Source organism: Capra hircus, chromosome 13 (genome assembly GCF_001704415.2).
Source record: "Capra hircus breed San Clemente chromosome 13, ASM170441v1, whole genome shotgun sequence".
NCBI classification, from domain to species: Eukaryota; Metazoa; Chordata; class Mammalia; order Artiodactyla; family Bovidae; genus Capra; species Capra hircus.
Genome location: NC_030820.1, coordinates 38,881,268 through 38,898,293, shown reverse-complemented (window position 1 = coordinate 38,898,293; position 17,026 = coordinate 38,881,268). Strand labels below are relative to the sequence as shown.

General features: G+C 46.6%; 1 protein-coding gene across 8 annotated transcripts in view; it reads right to left on the bottom strand.

Annotated features, from left to right (window-relative positions):
* The window catches only part of RIN2 (Ras and Rab interactor 2), a 204,280-nt gene that overhangs the window by 40,212 nt on the left and 147,042 nt on the right, over positions 1–17,026 (bottom strand). For all 8 annotated transcript variants that reach the window (XM_018057247.1, XM_018057251.1, XM_018057248.1 and 5 more), the window contains one exon: positions 3,080–3,272. In XM_018057247.1, coding sequence (XP_017912736.1) covers positions 3,080–3,272 — 193 coding nt within the window. The remainder of the gene's footprint in view (positions 1–3,079; positions 3,273–17,026) is intronic.

Below are 17,026 nucleotides of genomic sequence, written 5' to 3'. Positions count from 1 at the left end.
CCTATGTCTGATAAGGCGTACTGGCTGATGAACCCTAAATTCTAGACACAGGCTCAGCCATTGGTGGAGAATTCGAAGTTCACTGGCTAATCTGGCTCATGGGTGTATTTAAGATAGAAATCTGAATTTGTTGCCAACAGTGGAAGAGCACAAGGTCTTTCACTTTACACATGAAAATCTGAGTGGCCAGCGTCTCTTGGAAAATGGGATAATAAGGCAAGATCTGGCTTGGCCACATCTGCTGGAGCTGAAAATGGGAAGTGCTCTGAGGTTCGCTCCAGCCAACACGCAGGCTGGTGGACCCTTTATTCTTGACTCACTTTGCTTTACGACAACTCCTTCCAATTCCAAATGGTGTCTTTAGATGTATGTTTAAACAGCCCAACCCCAGTGCTGATCTCAGGAGACCATCCAAGCATATGTTACTGTAGAGCTGGGTATGCCACATTCAGCTGTGCACTGCACAAACCTGGGGGGCATCATCTACCCAGGGTGTCATCTACCTGGCGGGCGTCATGACAAACGAAACGGTACTCCCTGGAGTTTGTGGTGTGGTGGCCTGGCTACATGCTGGTTTCCTCCTGTGATTCACGACCCTACTCCAAGGAGACCATCCTGTCCTTTTTCTTCATCTCTCTTTGCTCTGTGTTTGGATATCTGCTCCTAAGGTTCTGTAGCCTTTCACTTTCCCCACCTAACTGTCATCTCTTTCTTGATATCAGGTCAATAGCTCCTAAGATACTTTTATGAGGGGAGAAGGGGTAATGGGAACTGGGTGTCTGTGGAAGACAGGAAGGTCATCTTCAGGGCTCTCTTTTTCCCCAGCGACCATAGAGAGGTGGCCACAGAATGTGCCAGCTGTGGGAACCAATGGTTCTGGGTCACTCTGAAGCAGAAGCAGGTGTTCCCACAATGCTTTTGTGATGAGGAAAAGCCTCAAAGTACTGCTAGGAGGCAGCTGCTGGTTGGTGGAAAGAAGTATCTCTCCCTTTGGGAGGTGGGGGTCTCTTTGAGTTTTGAGGCTCAGGGAGGGTACAATCTCTGAGCCTTATCTCTTGAACATCCAAAACCTTAGGTCAGCAGTTGGCAAAGCATGGCCTACAGACCAAACCTATCCTGCCACTTGCTTGCATAAATAAGGTTTTATTGACATACAGCCTTGCTTCTTGGTCCACATACTTAAACAGCTGTGGTTGCCCTATGATGGCAGAGTTGAGTGGCCGTGACAGAGGCTCTACGGCCACAAAGCCCCAGATACTGATATTCTGACTCTTCACAGAAAGAGTCTGCCGATCCTTGTCATAGGGCTATAGATGAATTAGGGATGGTGGCACCCTAAGGACCAGATGCCACTAGGGTTGGTCTTTCAAACCTTTTTCTTTCACACACCCGCTCCTCCTTTTCAGGATCCTTGCTTCTCCTGGTGAACTGTGGCCTCTCCCCTCCTCACCCTGCCCTCAGCCCCATCCCATCAGGCAGATCCTGCCCAGGGATCCAGTAGGTGGAGAACCTCCTGCCTGACTCGCTCCCCACCAGTTTCCAGCAGGAATGGACATGCCTGACTCCAGGTGCTGGCGTGAGCAGGGAGAGGAAGTGTTGCTTAGCAACATGGCAACCTCCCTCCTTAGAATTTTTTTTGCAGAAATACAGGAGCAGACAACTCAACTTGCAAAAAGTGGGGGCCTCACAGAAAGGGGTCCTGACCATATAGACCAAAACCAGGGGCAACAACCCGGTGTGCCGGCCAAGGAATTCTCCACAAGGATGATCCAATACTGCGCCTGTCCTCCCGAACGTGTTCCAGCAGAGGACTTAGTCCTGTCTGCTTCCGTCAGATGAGGAACAAAGACTCACTTGTGAGTCAAAAAGTGACAACTGACAAGCTTTGGCTGATAGGAAACTGGAAAGTTTATTTTTGTGTCCAGCTGTTACAACATTCCTCAGCCAGCTACTGAAGGAATTTTATCCCTGCCTCTCCATCTATTTCTTAGTTTCTATCTCTTGTTGTGTGTTGTTTCCAGTCTTATTTTGTCTGTAATTTATTGTATTTACCCTTGTTTTAGAAGTGTACATTGTACACAATCGCTGTCCCCAAGAACTTTCTATAATGGTAGAAATATTCTATAATTTGCACTGTCCATTCAATATGGTAGCCACCAGACACTGGGGATAGTGAGATCTTAAAATATGGCTAGCGCCACTGACGAACCAAATGTTTTATTCTATTTTACTAATGTAATTTAAATAGCTACATGAAGCCAGTGGCCACCATGTCAGATAGCACAGAATATATCTACCTATCACTGAATAACATTTTCTAAGAAACTTCTATAGCATCACGGAGTGGGCTTGAGTTAGATGAGACTAGCCTTGGGTGAAAGCGAAAGTTGCTCGGTAGTGTCCGCCTCTTTGCAACTCCATGGATTATACAGTCCATGGAATTCTCTAGGCCAAAATACTGGAGTGGGTAGCCTTTCCCTTCTCCAGGGGATCTTCCCCACCCAGGGATTGAACCCAGCTTTCCCACATTGCAGGCAGATTCTTTACCAGTTGAGCCACACGGGAAGCCCTTGGGTAGAGGTTGCTGAAGAAACCAAGCTGGGCCTTGATGTGTCACTGAGACCACACAAGGGAAAGAGGATGACACTGGCAGCCAGAGCAGACAAGACCAGCGATGTGGAATTTCTGAAGGCTGTGAATTGGATGGCTGGACCCAGGCCAGGGCTCCCAGGCTCGTAATGAAAGGAAAACCACAGACTGACGACCCCACAACCAGGCTCATCCTCCACGCCACATCTCAAGAAGTCAGGCCCAGGGCCCGTGGCCAGCAGCCCCTCCTCAGTACCCAGGTGCCCTATTATCCCTCAGAGTCTTGAGGTCCCAAGGTCACCGGGCAGATGAAGGGCTCTGTTTTGGGAGCTGCTCATAGTTTCCAGAATTTCTCTGCATTGCAATGAGACACACAAACTGGGAGCCGTGCTCCCTAGGGGCTGGGAAGAACTCTCTGGAACTCGCCGTCTTTCTCTTTAGGGAAGTGACAGCCCTGCCCGCCTCCCCGATTCCCCACTTAGAGTCTTACCCCCGGAGGCTGCGCTTGCAGGACCCCGGCTGCCTCCTCCTCGCTCAGGCTCAGCTGCAGCCATATGGGGTGGGTGTGCAGGAGTCGGTCCAAGATGCTGAGCCTGTTGGAGAGGCTGTCGTAGCCTGAGTCCCGGGGGCAGGTCTTGGCGTCCGTTTCCTCGGAGTAGTGATCGTCCTTGTGTCTTACCATGCTAGGAGAGAGAATTGGCAGGGGTCAGATGGCTGCAGTGAGGTCTCCCTCATGAGGATAGCACCCTGTGCTCTTCTTGGCTGGACCTATCCTGGCCTGGGGCCCCGTCCTTCATCACCACCTCTTCTGTCTTCCCCTCCAGACTGAAAGCTTTCCAGGGGCAGACACTGGGTTCTATTATCACTCTGTATGTCTAACATTGTAGCGAGTCCTCAACACCCCTCAACACACTCAACCTTCCCCTTCTAACCCAGTTTTCACAGGGTTCTAAATATCCTAAATGCTGTTTACGCTGTTTTCTGCAATTAGGGCATGTCTTCACTTTGAGCAAAAAGAAACTCTAAGTGCTAAATTCCATACAGTAACCATGAGGCCAAGAGTATGACTAGGCAAGCTCTGAAAACACAGACGAACATTCCTCAGGCACACATGTTTCATACCCATACAAACTGGATTTCATTTCCTTTCAGGCACTTTCACTATTAATATTATTTCTAGTAGAACCCCACAGTGGAATGGTATTGCATTATTCATAAAACCATATGAATATTATTCATAGTTGCCATAAAGTGGAAACAGTCCAAATCTCCATCAACTAAAGAAAGGATAAATAAAACGTGGTATACCCAGAAAATGGAATTTTATTCAGCCATAACAGTCATTGATTCTTTTTATGACTGAGCCATTGATCCATGCTGCAAAATGGAAGACTTTGAAGACCCCATGGAACGGAATGAAACCTTGAGGATCCCACACTAAGTGAAAGAAACCAGGCACAATAGTGTACTGATCCCATTTATGCAAAATATCTGGGTTAGATAAAAACATAGAGACAGAAAGATTAGTGATTGCCAAGGACTGGGGAGGGGTTGGAGTAGGTCATGACCACTAAAGGGTTTGGAGGTTCTTTCCAGGTAATAAAAATGTTCTGGAATGAGATGAGCTGATGGCTGTGCAACTTTGTGAAATACTGAAGAAAACCGCTGAACTTTATGGTATGTGAATGAAATCTCAGTACAAAAATATCACCTTGATGTATATCATCTCCTCTGCCTCCCAACCCTAACCCTATTTCTGAGTACTTAATCCCGATTTTTCAAGTGAGGAAACTGAGGTTCAACAAGCTCCAGAGTATAAACAGCCATGAAATGGCAAAGCCGGAAACCTCAGAAGTTTGGTGTTTCTCCAGCTTTGCAGCTAACAGGTGAGATCACAAACACAATATGGCTGTAACCTGGTGGTGTCTACTGTTGGCCAAACCTTCAGAAATACTCTCTTCTCTGCTCCTCACAGTAGCCCTGAAAGGAGGTGCCAGGATCCTAGCTTTCAAAAAGAGGACCCGGAGGCTCAGGCCGAGGAACAGCGCTTTGCTGAGAGAGGGTGGAGGTCCCCGTCTAAGGCTGCCTAAGCTCTGGGTATCTTTCCTCTTCCACATTCAGAGTTCTCCATGCTGGTTATCCCTGTGGTCCCCCATGGTCATCCTCACTGGCCCCAACAGCCAGTGGGACCACCAGGCCTAACCACGCATGTCTGCACGGTTGAGTTCAGGTGGAGTACACACCATCTTCAAATGTCTGCACTCCAAGAGACCCATACATGTGGTCTGAAGGAAGCCTTCAACAGTGAGGAAGACAGGTGATGGGGTCTGAATGTAAGGGGAGAGAGGAGAAGAGGTATGCCACCCACCTGTGGACCACTCTGCTCTAAGAGATCACGTGGGGGCATGCAGACTTAGGAAACACACACCCCCCCGCCACCCCATGACAGCACATGGGCCACTAGAGACCGTACCCCACCTTCTCCCCTGCCACCTCTAGACCTGCTCCAGATCTACAGAATCTAGGGCTTCCATTCAATAGTTACATTTCATCTGTTCTCAAGTAAGGAGTGCTTTCCTTTACTGCTGCTACAAGTTTCCACGGGGCCATCTGTGCCCAGAAAGGGTAGTTCCTCATTCTGGAAATGCCATTCCAGGGCCTCCAGGTGTTTTGAAGAGAATTTCTGCAGTGCTCAGGACAAACTCTTCACAATGAAGCTGGTATAAACATTCCTTTCCCATGAGGTAAAGAAGGCTTCTTTACAGCACTGGTTTCCACCCTCGGCTGCACATGAAAATTGCCTGGGGAGTATAAATTTTTGTGATGGCTAGACAGCACCCCCAGAACAAATAAATCAGACACTCTGGGGGCAGAATGCAGACATCAGAATGGTTCAGCTTCCCCAGGCAGCCCCAGCCTGCACCCAAGTTTATAACCATTGCTTTGCATCAGCGCTTGAGCCTGGGGGAGCAATCCCCTGGGGGTGTGAAGCCACACGCGCTTCCTGGTTTCAGCCCCAGAGGTTTTGATTCCGCAGGTCTGGGGTGGGCCCAGGACTCTGCATTTCTATCAAGCTCTGGGGGGATTCTGATGCTGCCAGCCCCAGAACTCGAGGAGCACAGGCTTGAGGCCTAAGAGCAAAATATGCACTTGAACCCAGACCCAATTAGGTGGTTGGCGTTTGTGTTTTGTTTGGGGCTGAGAGCATACAGGTAACATGCCATTGAAAGAGCTCTTAGGGGATTTCCCTGGTGGCCCAGTGGCAAAGACTCCATGCTCTCAATTCAGGGGTCCTGGGTTCGATCCCTGGTCAGGGAACTACTTCCCACATGCCACAGAGCCAAATAAATAATAATTCTAGGAAACCAAATAAAGACACACGTCAGCCCTGCCATCTCAAGTTGGTGATATTTTGGAAGTGTGAAAATGAAAGTGCTAGTTGCTCAGTCGTGTCCGATTCCTTGTGACCCCATGGACTGTAGACCATCAGGCTTCTCAATTCATGGAATTCTCCAGGCAAGAATACTGGAGTAGATTGCCATGCCCTCCCTCTTTCAGGCGTTCTTCCCGACCTAGGGATCAAACCCAGGTCTCCTGCATTGCAGGCAGATTCTTTACCGTCTGAGCCACCAGAGAAGCCAAGAAATATTTTGCCAAAACCAAATTCTCCTTTTCCCAACATGGCAGTCTGGACACTTGTGTACCGAGAGTGAATAGGTTGATACCTCTTCCTTAGAAGGGCTCAGCCTGTGCGGTTAAGCAGCCTTGGTTGTTAAGCAGCTACAAAGCCTTTGTTCTGATAACTGACCTCACCTTCAAAAGCCAGGGCCCAGACAGGAAGGCGGTGAATAAGATTCATGGGGCCTCATAAAGGAGCAACCATAAATTAGACCTTGTCTTTGCAAATGACTAAGCTCACGCCTTTATGCAGCCGGCCGTCTGAGGTTTATAGCCTATGATTACAGGACAGCTTGGCTTTTATGAGGACAAGCCTCAGGAAAGAACTAACGAGGGAAACACTGAAGCTGTAGTGGATGCTGTTGGCACCCTGCCTGCCAAGATCCCCTCGATCAACCAGGCACCCGTGCCCCTGTTACCGTGAGTGCTGGCTGCCAAAAGCCCACAGCTGCTTCCTTCCCTGGGCAGCCCAGGAAGCTAGGCCACCCCCACCCGCCGGGAGCAGATGCATGGCTCAGGACTCAGTGACACGGGTGGAGAAGAGGCTTTCTGGCTTCAAAGTGGGACAGGTCCAAGGTGGGTGCCAGTCAAACTTCAGAGCTCCCTGCAGGGTCAGGCAGAGGCTATACCCCAGCTGACCCCCCATCTCTCTCTGGTTTCCTCCCATCACATCCCATAAGCCCTGTCTCAGGCTCTGCGTCTAGGGAATTCAATCCGAGAAAGAACCCGATGAGATTTGACACCATGATTTCTAAGACAGAAGTGAGGAAGGACAAAGGAGGAGAGGCTTATAAAAGACAAACCACTGAACAGGAGACACAGGACGTGGTCACAGTGGGGAGGCTGGCACCTGAGATCCGGCCAGCTCCCTTTTTAAGCTTTCTCTGAAAGTGGCAATTAATATCTCTGCCACCGTGCAGAACTGATGAACGGCAGGCTCATGTATGGATGCTGACATCAGTAGGTGAAAGATTTAGGGAACAGAACATTTACAGCCTTAAAATACCACCCCAAGTGTTCCTTATTCTGAAGAAGGAAATGTGCCCTGACAAGGGAGAAGCCACTTTGACCGAGTGACCGGGGTTGACATCTCCACCACCTCACCTGCTGCCTCTGATGCGATGCTCTGAAAAGGTTATAGCATCACCTGGTCTTCCTGCCCCCAAATGCCTATAACCTGAATCCCTATGGGAGGAGACAGAAAGACCCACATTCAGGGACTTGTGCAAAGCCACTGGCCTGAACTCTTCAAAAATGTCAGTGTGGTAAAAGACTAAAAACAGAAAAGGGCTTCCCTAGTGGCTCCATGGTAAAGAATCCACCTGTGTGGGCAGGGGACACAAGTTAAATCCCTGATCTGGGAAGATCCCACCTGCCGCAGGGCAACCAAGCCCATGCGTCACAACCACTGAAGCCCATGTGCCCTAGAGCCCACACTCTTAATGAAAGAAATCACCACAATAAAAAGACTGCACGCTGAAATTACAGAGCAGGTCTTGCTCACCACAACTGGAAGAGGTCCCTGCACAGCAATAAAGACCCAGTGCAGCCATAAATAAATAAATCAAGCACACACACACACACACACACAAACTGTGAGTTATTGTAGAGAAAAGGAGACTAAACAGAAGTGATAATCTCACTGAGTGCACAGAACCAATCACATACGGCCTCAGAATAAAATGCAGCTAGAAGGAACAATATCTGAACGAGGAATATATATGAGATACTACTGTGTTGATATTTAATCTCCTGACTGTGACAATGTTATTACGATTCTGCAGGAAAATGTTCTTGCTCTTAAGAGACGCATACTCAAAAATTCAGGGGCCAAGTGTGAAAATGTTAGAAATTAAGTACCAAGTAGTTAACCCCTCTTCACCTCTCACCTCCTCAAAAAAAGGGAAGAACACAGAGGGAAGGAAAAGGAGGTGAAATCCCGACAACTGGTGAGCAGTTATAAATAGTACTCTTCTTGCAACTTTTCTGGAGCTTGAAATTTCTCAAGTATTAGGTTGGGGAAAATGAGATAGGAAAATACATAGCACCTCATTGTTTTTTTTTGTTGTTGTTGTTGTTGTTTTGACTGTGCCACATGGCATGTGGAATCTTAGTTCCTGTACCCCCTGAGATGAAAGGGCAAAGTCTTAATTAACCACTGGGCCACCAGGGAAGTCCCTTACTGGGTTTTTATGAGCAGAGGATCCATTTATTTATTCAACTATTAACTAGTATTTCCAAATATCTAGGCTGCTTTCAGGGAGGGGGGAGATGAAGCTCAATTACAGATTCAGTGAGCCCCATACTTGCATGTGAAAATCCTGGGCAAATCAAAAAATGCCCTACAGCCCTAAGATGGCTCTAGAGGCCGAGAATAAACACTGGAAAACTCGGACCCTGTCTGCTCTCTTTCCAACTGGGCTTCAGGGCCCGGCAGCAGATGGCCGATGACCACACCCAGTCTGGGGGGCAGGGCTCTCCAACATTCTGGTCACATTCAATGCCAGGCTCTTTAGACTGTGGGACAAGAGTGGCCTTTCCACTTGGCTGTATTCCTGTCATTCCTGGGACCAGGCGCTGGTAGCCTAGGCAGGTGCAAGAAGCAATGGCAGGCAGTGCATTCTAATTCAGGACCAAGGCTTGCTTCTCTGTCACATCACAGAGTCAGGCTCATCTCAGAGGAACCATGAACTTGCAGCAGTGCTCCAAGGATACTTTCTGATCCTCATCCAGAACCCCAGAGTACGGCACAACCCACCCAGGCAGCTGCTAAGGTCCAGTGTCTAGACCAACCGTGTTCTGTAAGGCTCCCTTGTCTTTCCAATACATCACTCCCTCCCAAGCTCCCATCCAAAACAACACATTACTTTACACTTCAGTCTTTCTTCAAATTAATGACGGGCAAATAAGACAGCAATATTAATACACAGGGGCTTCCCTGGTGGGCCAGGGGTTAAGAATCCACCTGTCAGTGCAGGGGACACAGATTCAATCTCTGGTCTGAGAAGATCCCACATGCCGCAGAGCAACTAAGCCCATGTGCCACAACTACTGAAGTCTGAGTACCTGGGGCCTGTGCTCAACAGAAGCCAGGCAATGAGAAGCCCAAGCACTGCAACAGAGTAGCCCCGGCTCACCATAACTAGAGAAAACCCGGACACAGCAATGAGAGCCCGGCTCACCGCAACTGAGAAAACCCACACACAGCAATGAGAACCCGGCTCACCGCAACTAGAGAAAACCCGCACACAGCAATGAGAACCCGGCTCACCGCAACTAGAGAAAACCCGCACACAGCAATGAGAGAAAACCCGCGCACAGCAATGAGAGAAAACCCGCACACAGCAATGAGAGAAAACCCCGCACACAGCAACTAGAGAAAACCCGCACACAGCAATGAGAGCCCGGCTCACCGCAACTAGAGAAAACCCGCACACAGCAATGAGGGCCCGGCTCACCGCAACTAGAGAAAACCCACACACAGCAATGAGAACCCAGCGCAACCAAAAATAAATAAACCTTTTTATTTTAAAAAGAAAGCAATACATAATAGACATGCAACTTTGATGTGAAGTTGTTTCAGCGCAGCGATAGTCGGCAATGTTCTGTGTATAAGAATCTTAGTTCCAGCTGTTGAATAGCAAAAATGAAGTTTAAAGGAACTAGATACAAGCAAATACCAAACTGTTATGCTCAACAAGGGCACACAAGTCCATTTGGCGAATGGGTCTCAGAAAGAGTTCAGTGGTCCAAAGGGCTCTGTCCTCATTCAGGACATGGGGACAAAAGTATAAACCTCAAAGAGAAAGTTCTCCAAACCTATCCTATGTGCATTAGAAACACATCATTAAGGGACTTCCCTGGGGTTCCAGTCGCTAAGATTCTGTGCTCCGAAAGCAGTGGGCTGGGATTCAATCCTGGGTCAGGGAACTAGATACCATATACTATACCTAAAGATCCTGCATGCCACAACTAAGATCAAAGATCCTGAGTGCTGCAACTAAGACCTGGTGCAGCTAAATAAATAAATAAAAATTTTAAACTTCCTTTCCATTAAAAAAAAAATCATTAGGCCAAACAATTATACTTTTAAAATGGACAATTTATATCAACATCTATGATAAGCTGTACTTGATTACTGTTCAAGGGCAAACGCTATTTCAACTAAATTGTTTAAATGTGCTAACACTGTTCCTTTCTAGAGCAGAGTGTTAGATCATAGTTCAAAGGAAAAAGGGATTGGTTTAGTTCATTAATGAGTTTAGAAAACCTCTCCTAGAATGAATGGCAAGTGCTCTGAAGAATTATATCTATATAATGATATATATAAGGAGAGCTCCCAAACCAGATTCTACGGCTCCCAGCTCCCTTCTGGGTGTTTGCATGGAGGAGGAACAGGCATCTTTGCACAAACCCATCCCTTCTGCCTTGGAATTTGGTGCCTTTGTGATCCCCTTCATGGAAAAGCCATCCTTACACTTTAACCAAGTTTTTTGTCTTGCCTCTACTCAAAGAACTCTGTGAGTTGAGTTATCTGAAGACATTGGATGACTGAGTCTGCAGGCATCTGGAGGAAGGGTTATTGCAACTCCTTGAAATGCACCTTGACTTTTGGCCTTTATCCCTTTTCTTCCCTACATCCCAGCTCCCTGGCGCTATACACCACCTTTGGTCTCCTCTATCGGGTAGTTAGTTCTCTTCTTCAAAGGGGAGTCTGCCCACTGTGCCTGCTCCCTCCTGGCCAATCCCAGGTGTGGGCTGTAGGACTGAGTAACTCACAAGGGCACTGGATTTAGGATCTGAAGTAAGAGGCAGGCTCCACCCAGATTTTACCTTCCAGGCCCTCCCTGGATTTCCAGCAAATATAATTCAACTCTCAAGGAAGACTCAGAGTTCTTCCTGCAACCTAAGGGCTGGCATTCCAGACCCTTAAGAAAACTAAGAGTTTGTCTTTGTTTACACTGTAAAGGCCTATTGCACAGACAAAGAATGAATCAAGAGAAATGGATGGGGCTGATAATTATCAATAAGATGCTAATGTTGTCAAAATAAAAACAAACAAACAAAAACAACAAGAGCAGAGCCCCTGATTTCAAGTTGCTTTTGCTGAGGACTTAATTATGACTTAAGATTCATCTCCTTGCCTCTTTCCCTGACATAAAGAGCTGAGTCGGGCTACAAAGCAAAGAACTCAAAGCCAAACCCCACCTGGTAGGACAGAATAGATTACTTTTCATATTTTAATAGTAATTCCCAGAGAGTGCTGGATATACTAAGATAGTATATGGAAGCATGGTTTTTACTTTAATGTCCAGCATTTAATAGCTTTATGGATTTAGTGTAATTCACCATTATGGTGGAGGTATTAATTGACTTTCCCCCCCGTTTTTTATTGTGGAAAAATGCACATAATATAAAACTTACTATCCTAACCATTTTTAAGTGATGTTGAATACATATGCATATTGTTGCACAACCATCACTACCGTTAAAAAAGAAATGACAGGCCCCAAATGGAGCCACTTGTGCTGAGCCCACCAAAACTTCCTAACTAACCTAAGTATGGTTTCAACCTTCCTCAAGAATGTGACCTGTAAGCAGCCAACTTGAAATTTCCTGGTTAACACTAACAAGACATACTGTCTAATAGGCCCCTCCTTTTCCTTAGGAGGGCGACCTTGCTATAAATGATGAATTTTTTGCTAATAATTTCATTTTCCCATTTCCTCTCTACCTTAAAAAACCTTTCCTTTCCTGCAGCCCAAGGGAGCGCCTTTTTCCTCTGTAGATGGAATGCTGCCTGATTTGTGAAGTATAAATTCGTGAAGCCATTCACGTCCAGACCTCTTTTCCTTTTGCAAATCTAAAACTACCTTTTAAACAGTAATTTCCATTCTTCCCTTCTCCCTAGTGCCTGGAAACCACCATCTACTTTCTGTCTCTATGAATCTGACAACTCTGAAGTGAAGTGAAGTGAAGTGAAGTTGCTCAGTCATGTCCAACTCTTCGCGACCCCACGGACACCAGGCTCCTCCGTCCATCGGATTTTCTAGGCAAGAGTGCGGGAGTGGGTTGCCATTTCCTTCTCCATGAATCTGACGACTCTAAATCCCTCATATAAGCAGAGTCACGTAGCATTTGTCTTTTCATGGCTGGCTTATTAAATTTATCTTAAATGTAACACGCAGCCAACTTAAACATATCAGGCAAATGAATAGTAAAGATGGCACATGAATAAGTGAAAAACTGGGCACAACGGATGATGGGCTAAGACAATTCGAGTAAGAAGACTATTTTTCCTGTATTAATCTTCACAAACCTTCTCTTAGTTTCAGCAGGGAAGACCATCCTGAGAAGAGCATCTGTTGCCTCTTCTCAGCCCCTCCTTGCCCATGTTCACACTCCCCCCCCCACTTCATTTCCTTTTATTTCCATTTTTTAAAATTGGTGTATAATTGCTTAACAATGTTGTGTGAGTTTCTGCTATACAGCGATGTGAATCACCTATACATATATGTCAAAACTGCTCTTGAGTGTCTGTAACTGGCTGCAACCCACCTGTCAAAACCCAGCACAGGGACTTCCCTGGTGGTCCAATAGCTAAGACTTTGTGCTCCCAATGCAGGGGGCCTGGGTTCCACCCCTGGTCAGGGAACTAGATCCCACATGCTGCCACTAAGACCCAGAGTGGCCAAATGAATAAATAAATAACAAACACTTTATTTAAAAAAAGAAAAAGCCTCTCAGGTAGAGAGACAGAGAGAAGACCAGCTCATCCCAAAGATATACATCTAATAAAAATTTCTGGCAAAGGGACTAATTCCAAATGTTGCTAAACACACACACACATATATATAGCAAACACAAATTTCCCAGAAAACCTTTCATTTCAGAGATAGCCGGTAGCTGATGTACAATGATTTCCTAACACTCTCAGTCATGCAAACACGTCTTTAGAATGTATGAAGCCAAATAAAACCCACTGTGTAGTGTTCCAGTCTGGAGAAGGGGGCCCCAGTTCACTCTGGCTGTATGTGGCTCCTTTCTCAGTTTATAACAGAGAACTTGCCAGGTGAGCTGAGAAGACTGACCCACCACCTGGGATGGAAATGTGATGGGCAGAGGCCTGGGAGGTGGCATGTTCTCATAAGGATCGTGGCATGTCTGCCTTCACTGAAGGGAAATTAGAGGCCATCTAGGGGAAACTAGAGGCCATCTCCTTCTTTGAGGTCAAACGATAGAAATTGGTAGAACTGGGCCCAGTCCTGAATTGTGCAGTTTCCCTACACCACAAAAATGGGTATTTTCATTCCCCAAGGCCTTTTTGTCCCCTTGAACTCCGCAAGGACAAAGATGAACAGATTTGGAGTAATGGGCTTTATCCCACCGGCCAAGGGTTGCTACTTGCCAGGAGAGGAGGGGAGGCCTTGACTTCCTCAAAAAGATTTCTAAAAGCAGTCACAGGAGGATCTTTATGAAAAAGCTCCATCAACTGAGGACCAGTTGGAGAGAACAGCACAGGAAAGGGAACATCAGGGGACGTGGCCCTGCCACTTGCAGGAGAGGAAAAGGATTCGGTGACTGTTTTACTTATGAACTTCCTGCCACTGATTCGCCAGTGAGAGATGGAAAGGGCAGATAGGAGCCCGTGCTGGCAAAGTCTCCCCTCATTCCTGTAAAACTAAGAAAGGAACAAAGGACCTGTTGTCCTGGGCACCCTTGAAGTTGAAAACAGGAGCAGGAGCCAGGCGGGCTGTGTCTCACCCGCTGATCCCGGAGCCCAGGCATCGGCCAGCATGGGGCTTCATGGAAAAGCAACTCTCCTTAGGGTCACACCACAGGTGTCTCAGAGCCAGATTCAGTCAGACCCTGCATCTAACCAACCAGATGTTCTGCAACAAAGTCAACTACCAATCCAGCAGCCAGCCAAGGTCTGTAAAGACCACAAGAGATCAGGGCCACCAGCCCCCTGACAAAACCGGAATCTACTCCTAGGACACACTGTGTCTTTCCAGAATTCTCCAAAAACGTCCTTGTAAGTCAGCGAAAATCACGCATGATCTACCACTCAGAGGCACAGGAAACACTGGCAGGACATGTATCCAGGCAAAAAATGAAAATAACCAACAAGCGATCAGAAGGGACTCCATCTCAGGGGCTGGGTTCGTGGTAATACTGATTTTTATTTTTTGCATTGTGCTTTTTCCACAATGTGCAGGTTTTGCTTTTGTTGATCAAAAATGAGATCTTACATGTTCTTTTTAAAAGCCTTCCCTGGGCCTTCAATGGTGGTCCAGTGGCCAGTACTCTGAGCTCCCAATGCAGGAGGCCTGGGTTCTATCCCAGGTTGAGGAACTGGATCTCACATGCTACAGCTAAGACTTGGCACAGCCGAATAAATAAATAAAAATACATGTTAAAAAAAAATCTTCCCCAATATCACCAGTCAAAATGGGCAAAACAACTGTTTTGGGAACTGTTGATTTAGAGGTTGTCCTTATACCTCCTCACCTCATTCTTTAAGGCTGAGTCTCATCTTTGCTAAAACCGCCTCCCACCTGGAATTACCCACATCTTCGCGAAGGTCCCCAGGACATCTGGCACAGTCCACTATTACATCCTCTTCCCATTATATGATGTTTGTTGACAATTCTTTCTTCCTTAGGTTGTGTAACACTTTAGGCTATTATCTAGGTATGTTAGCAAATAGCACCCGCTCAAAACATATTTTCTGTAAATTGAACTTAATTGATGCCGCTTTGGTAACAGCGTGAGAAGAGTTGGTCAGTCCACGTAGAATTCCTTGACACCATAATCCAAACACTTGCATAGTGGTTGGAAATCAGGAAACAGCTTAAGGAACTGGGAGAAAAGTGATCAGGCAAGTCATGGAAGAATATCCTCACGGGCATGATGGGTCACTGTCTTACTGCAAAACTATTTCTGCTTCTGATGAACCGAGCTCTGTCCCCTCAAAAGCACCCCACTGTCCTGCTTCCACTGAAGAAAAGAGCAGCTGTGTCTATGGCGTCACCTGAGTGTTTCAGACAAATGGGTCTTCAACCCAAGTCAAAGAGCTTCTCTATCCTGTTTGCCATCAGATAGTCTTTGAGAAAGAAGGCGAACAGGTGAGGGCTGACAAATCAGAATGAATGGAAATGTGCATGGGGCTTCCCTGGTGGCTCAGTGGTGAACAATACACCTGCCATACAGGAGATGTGGGTCCGGCCCCTGGGTCGGGAAGATCCCTGGGAGAAGGAAATGTCAACCCATTCCGGTTTTCTTGTCTAGGAAATCCCATGGACATCGGAGGCTGGTGGGCTACAGGCGATGGGGGTCTCAAAGAGTCAGACACAACTTAGTGACTAAAACAACAACAGTGTTAATAATTCTTAGAAATAGATCATATGTAAGATGAACATAAACTTTGATAACAGTAAGCATTTTTTTAAAGAAAGACTCTAAGATGCTCCAAGATATAGCTAAGATTTTGTAGCAAGTGATCATTGTGAGCTTCCTAGGAGGCAAACCAACTTTTCTGACAGGTGTGGTTGGTTCTGGGCACAGCCTGCTCTCAAATTCTGTGGGACCTAAGGATGAGCTCCAAATCCTGAGGGGCAGACAGGTTTCCAAATATGGCAAAAGAGGAAAACATTGCTTTGCTGACTAACACTGCACATGACACAGACACCATGTAAGGAGACAAAACACAAAGCGATTTTGCCTTTGACAACTTGAACTTGCTCCAAAAGACCTCGTGAAAAGATCCTCCAAGATCTTCAGAAGACCAAAAGTGGCTATATCAGTGGAGAATAGTCACTCTGCATGTGGTATTTCAAGAGGAAAAGATGGAAAGGAATAACACGAACTGACGTTAAATTCTGTATTTAAAGTCACCGATGTTGAGGACATGTATTTATTAACTATGGGAAACTGTGTTGGAGGCTAAAATGTATTCTGAGCTTAAATGAAGAATTTAAGCCCCCTAGATAGCCAAAATAGCTCTACCAGATTTGGGTGCATATGTTTCTTAGTTAGGGTTTCTCAGGTGGCACCAGTGGTAAAGAACCCACCTGCCTATGCAGAAGACATAAGAGACGCGGGTTTGATCCTTGGGTCCGGAAGATGCCCTGGAGAAGGGCATGGCAACCCACTTCAGTATTCTTGTCTGGAGAGAATCCCTGCCATGGGCAGAGGAGCCTGGTGGGCTACAATCCGTAGGGTTGAAAAGAGCTGGACACGACCTAAGCGATATAGCACACACGTACTCACTGCAACTAAGAGTGTGCATGCCACAACTAAAGATCCTGCTTGCCACAACTAAGACCCAGCATAGCCAAATAAATAAGTAAATAAATTAAAAAAAAAAAGTAGATGGCAGCAAGTATAGATGAGAACAGAGCATTCAGAACTCTCACACACTGCGGGTGGAAGTGCAAATTGACATAATGACTTTGGAAAACTGTTGGACACCATTTACTAATGTTGACTATATAAGCATCCTGCTACTGCTACTACTAAGTCACTTCAGTCATGTCCGACCCTGTGCGACCCCATAGACGGCAGCCCACTAGGCTCCCCCGTCCCTGAGATTCTCCAGGCAAGAACACAGGAGTGAGTTGCCATTTCCTTCTACAGTGCATGAAAGTGAGAAGTGAGTGAAGTTGCTCATTCATGTCTGACTCTTCAAGACCCCATGTACTGTAGCCCACCAGGCTCCTCCATCCATGGGATTCTCCAGGCAAGAGTACTGGAGTGG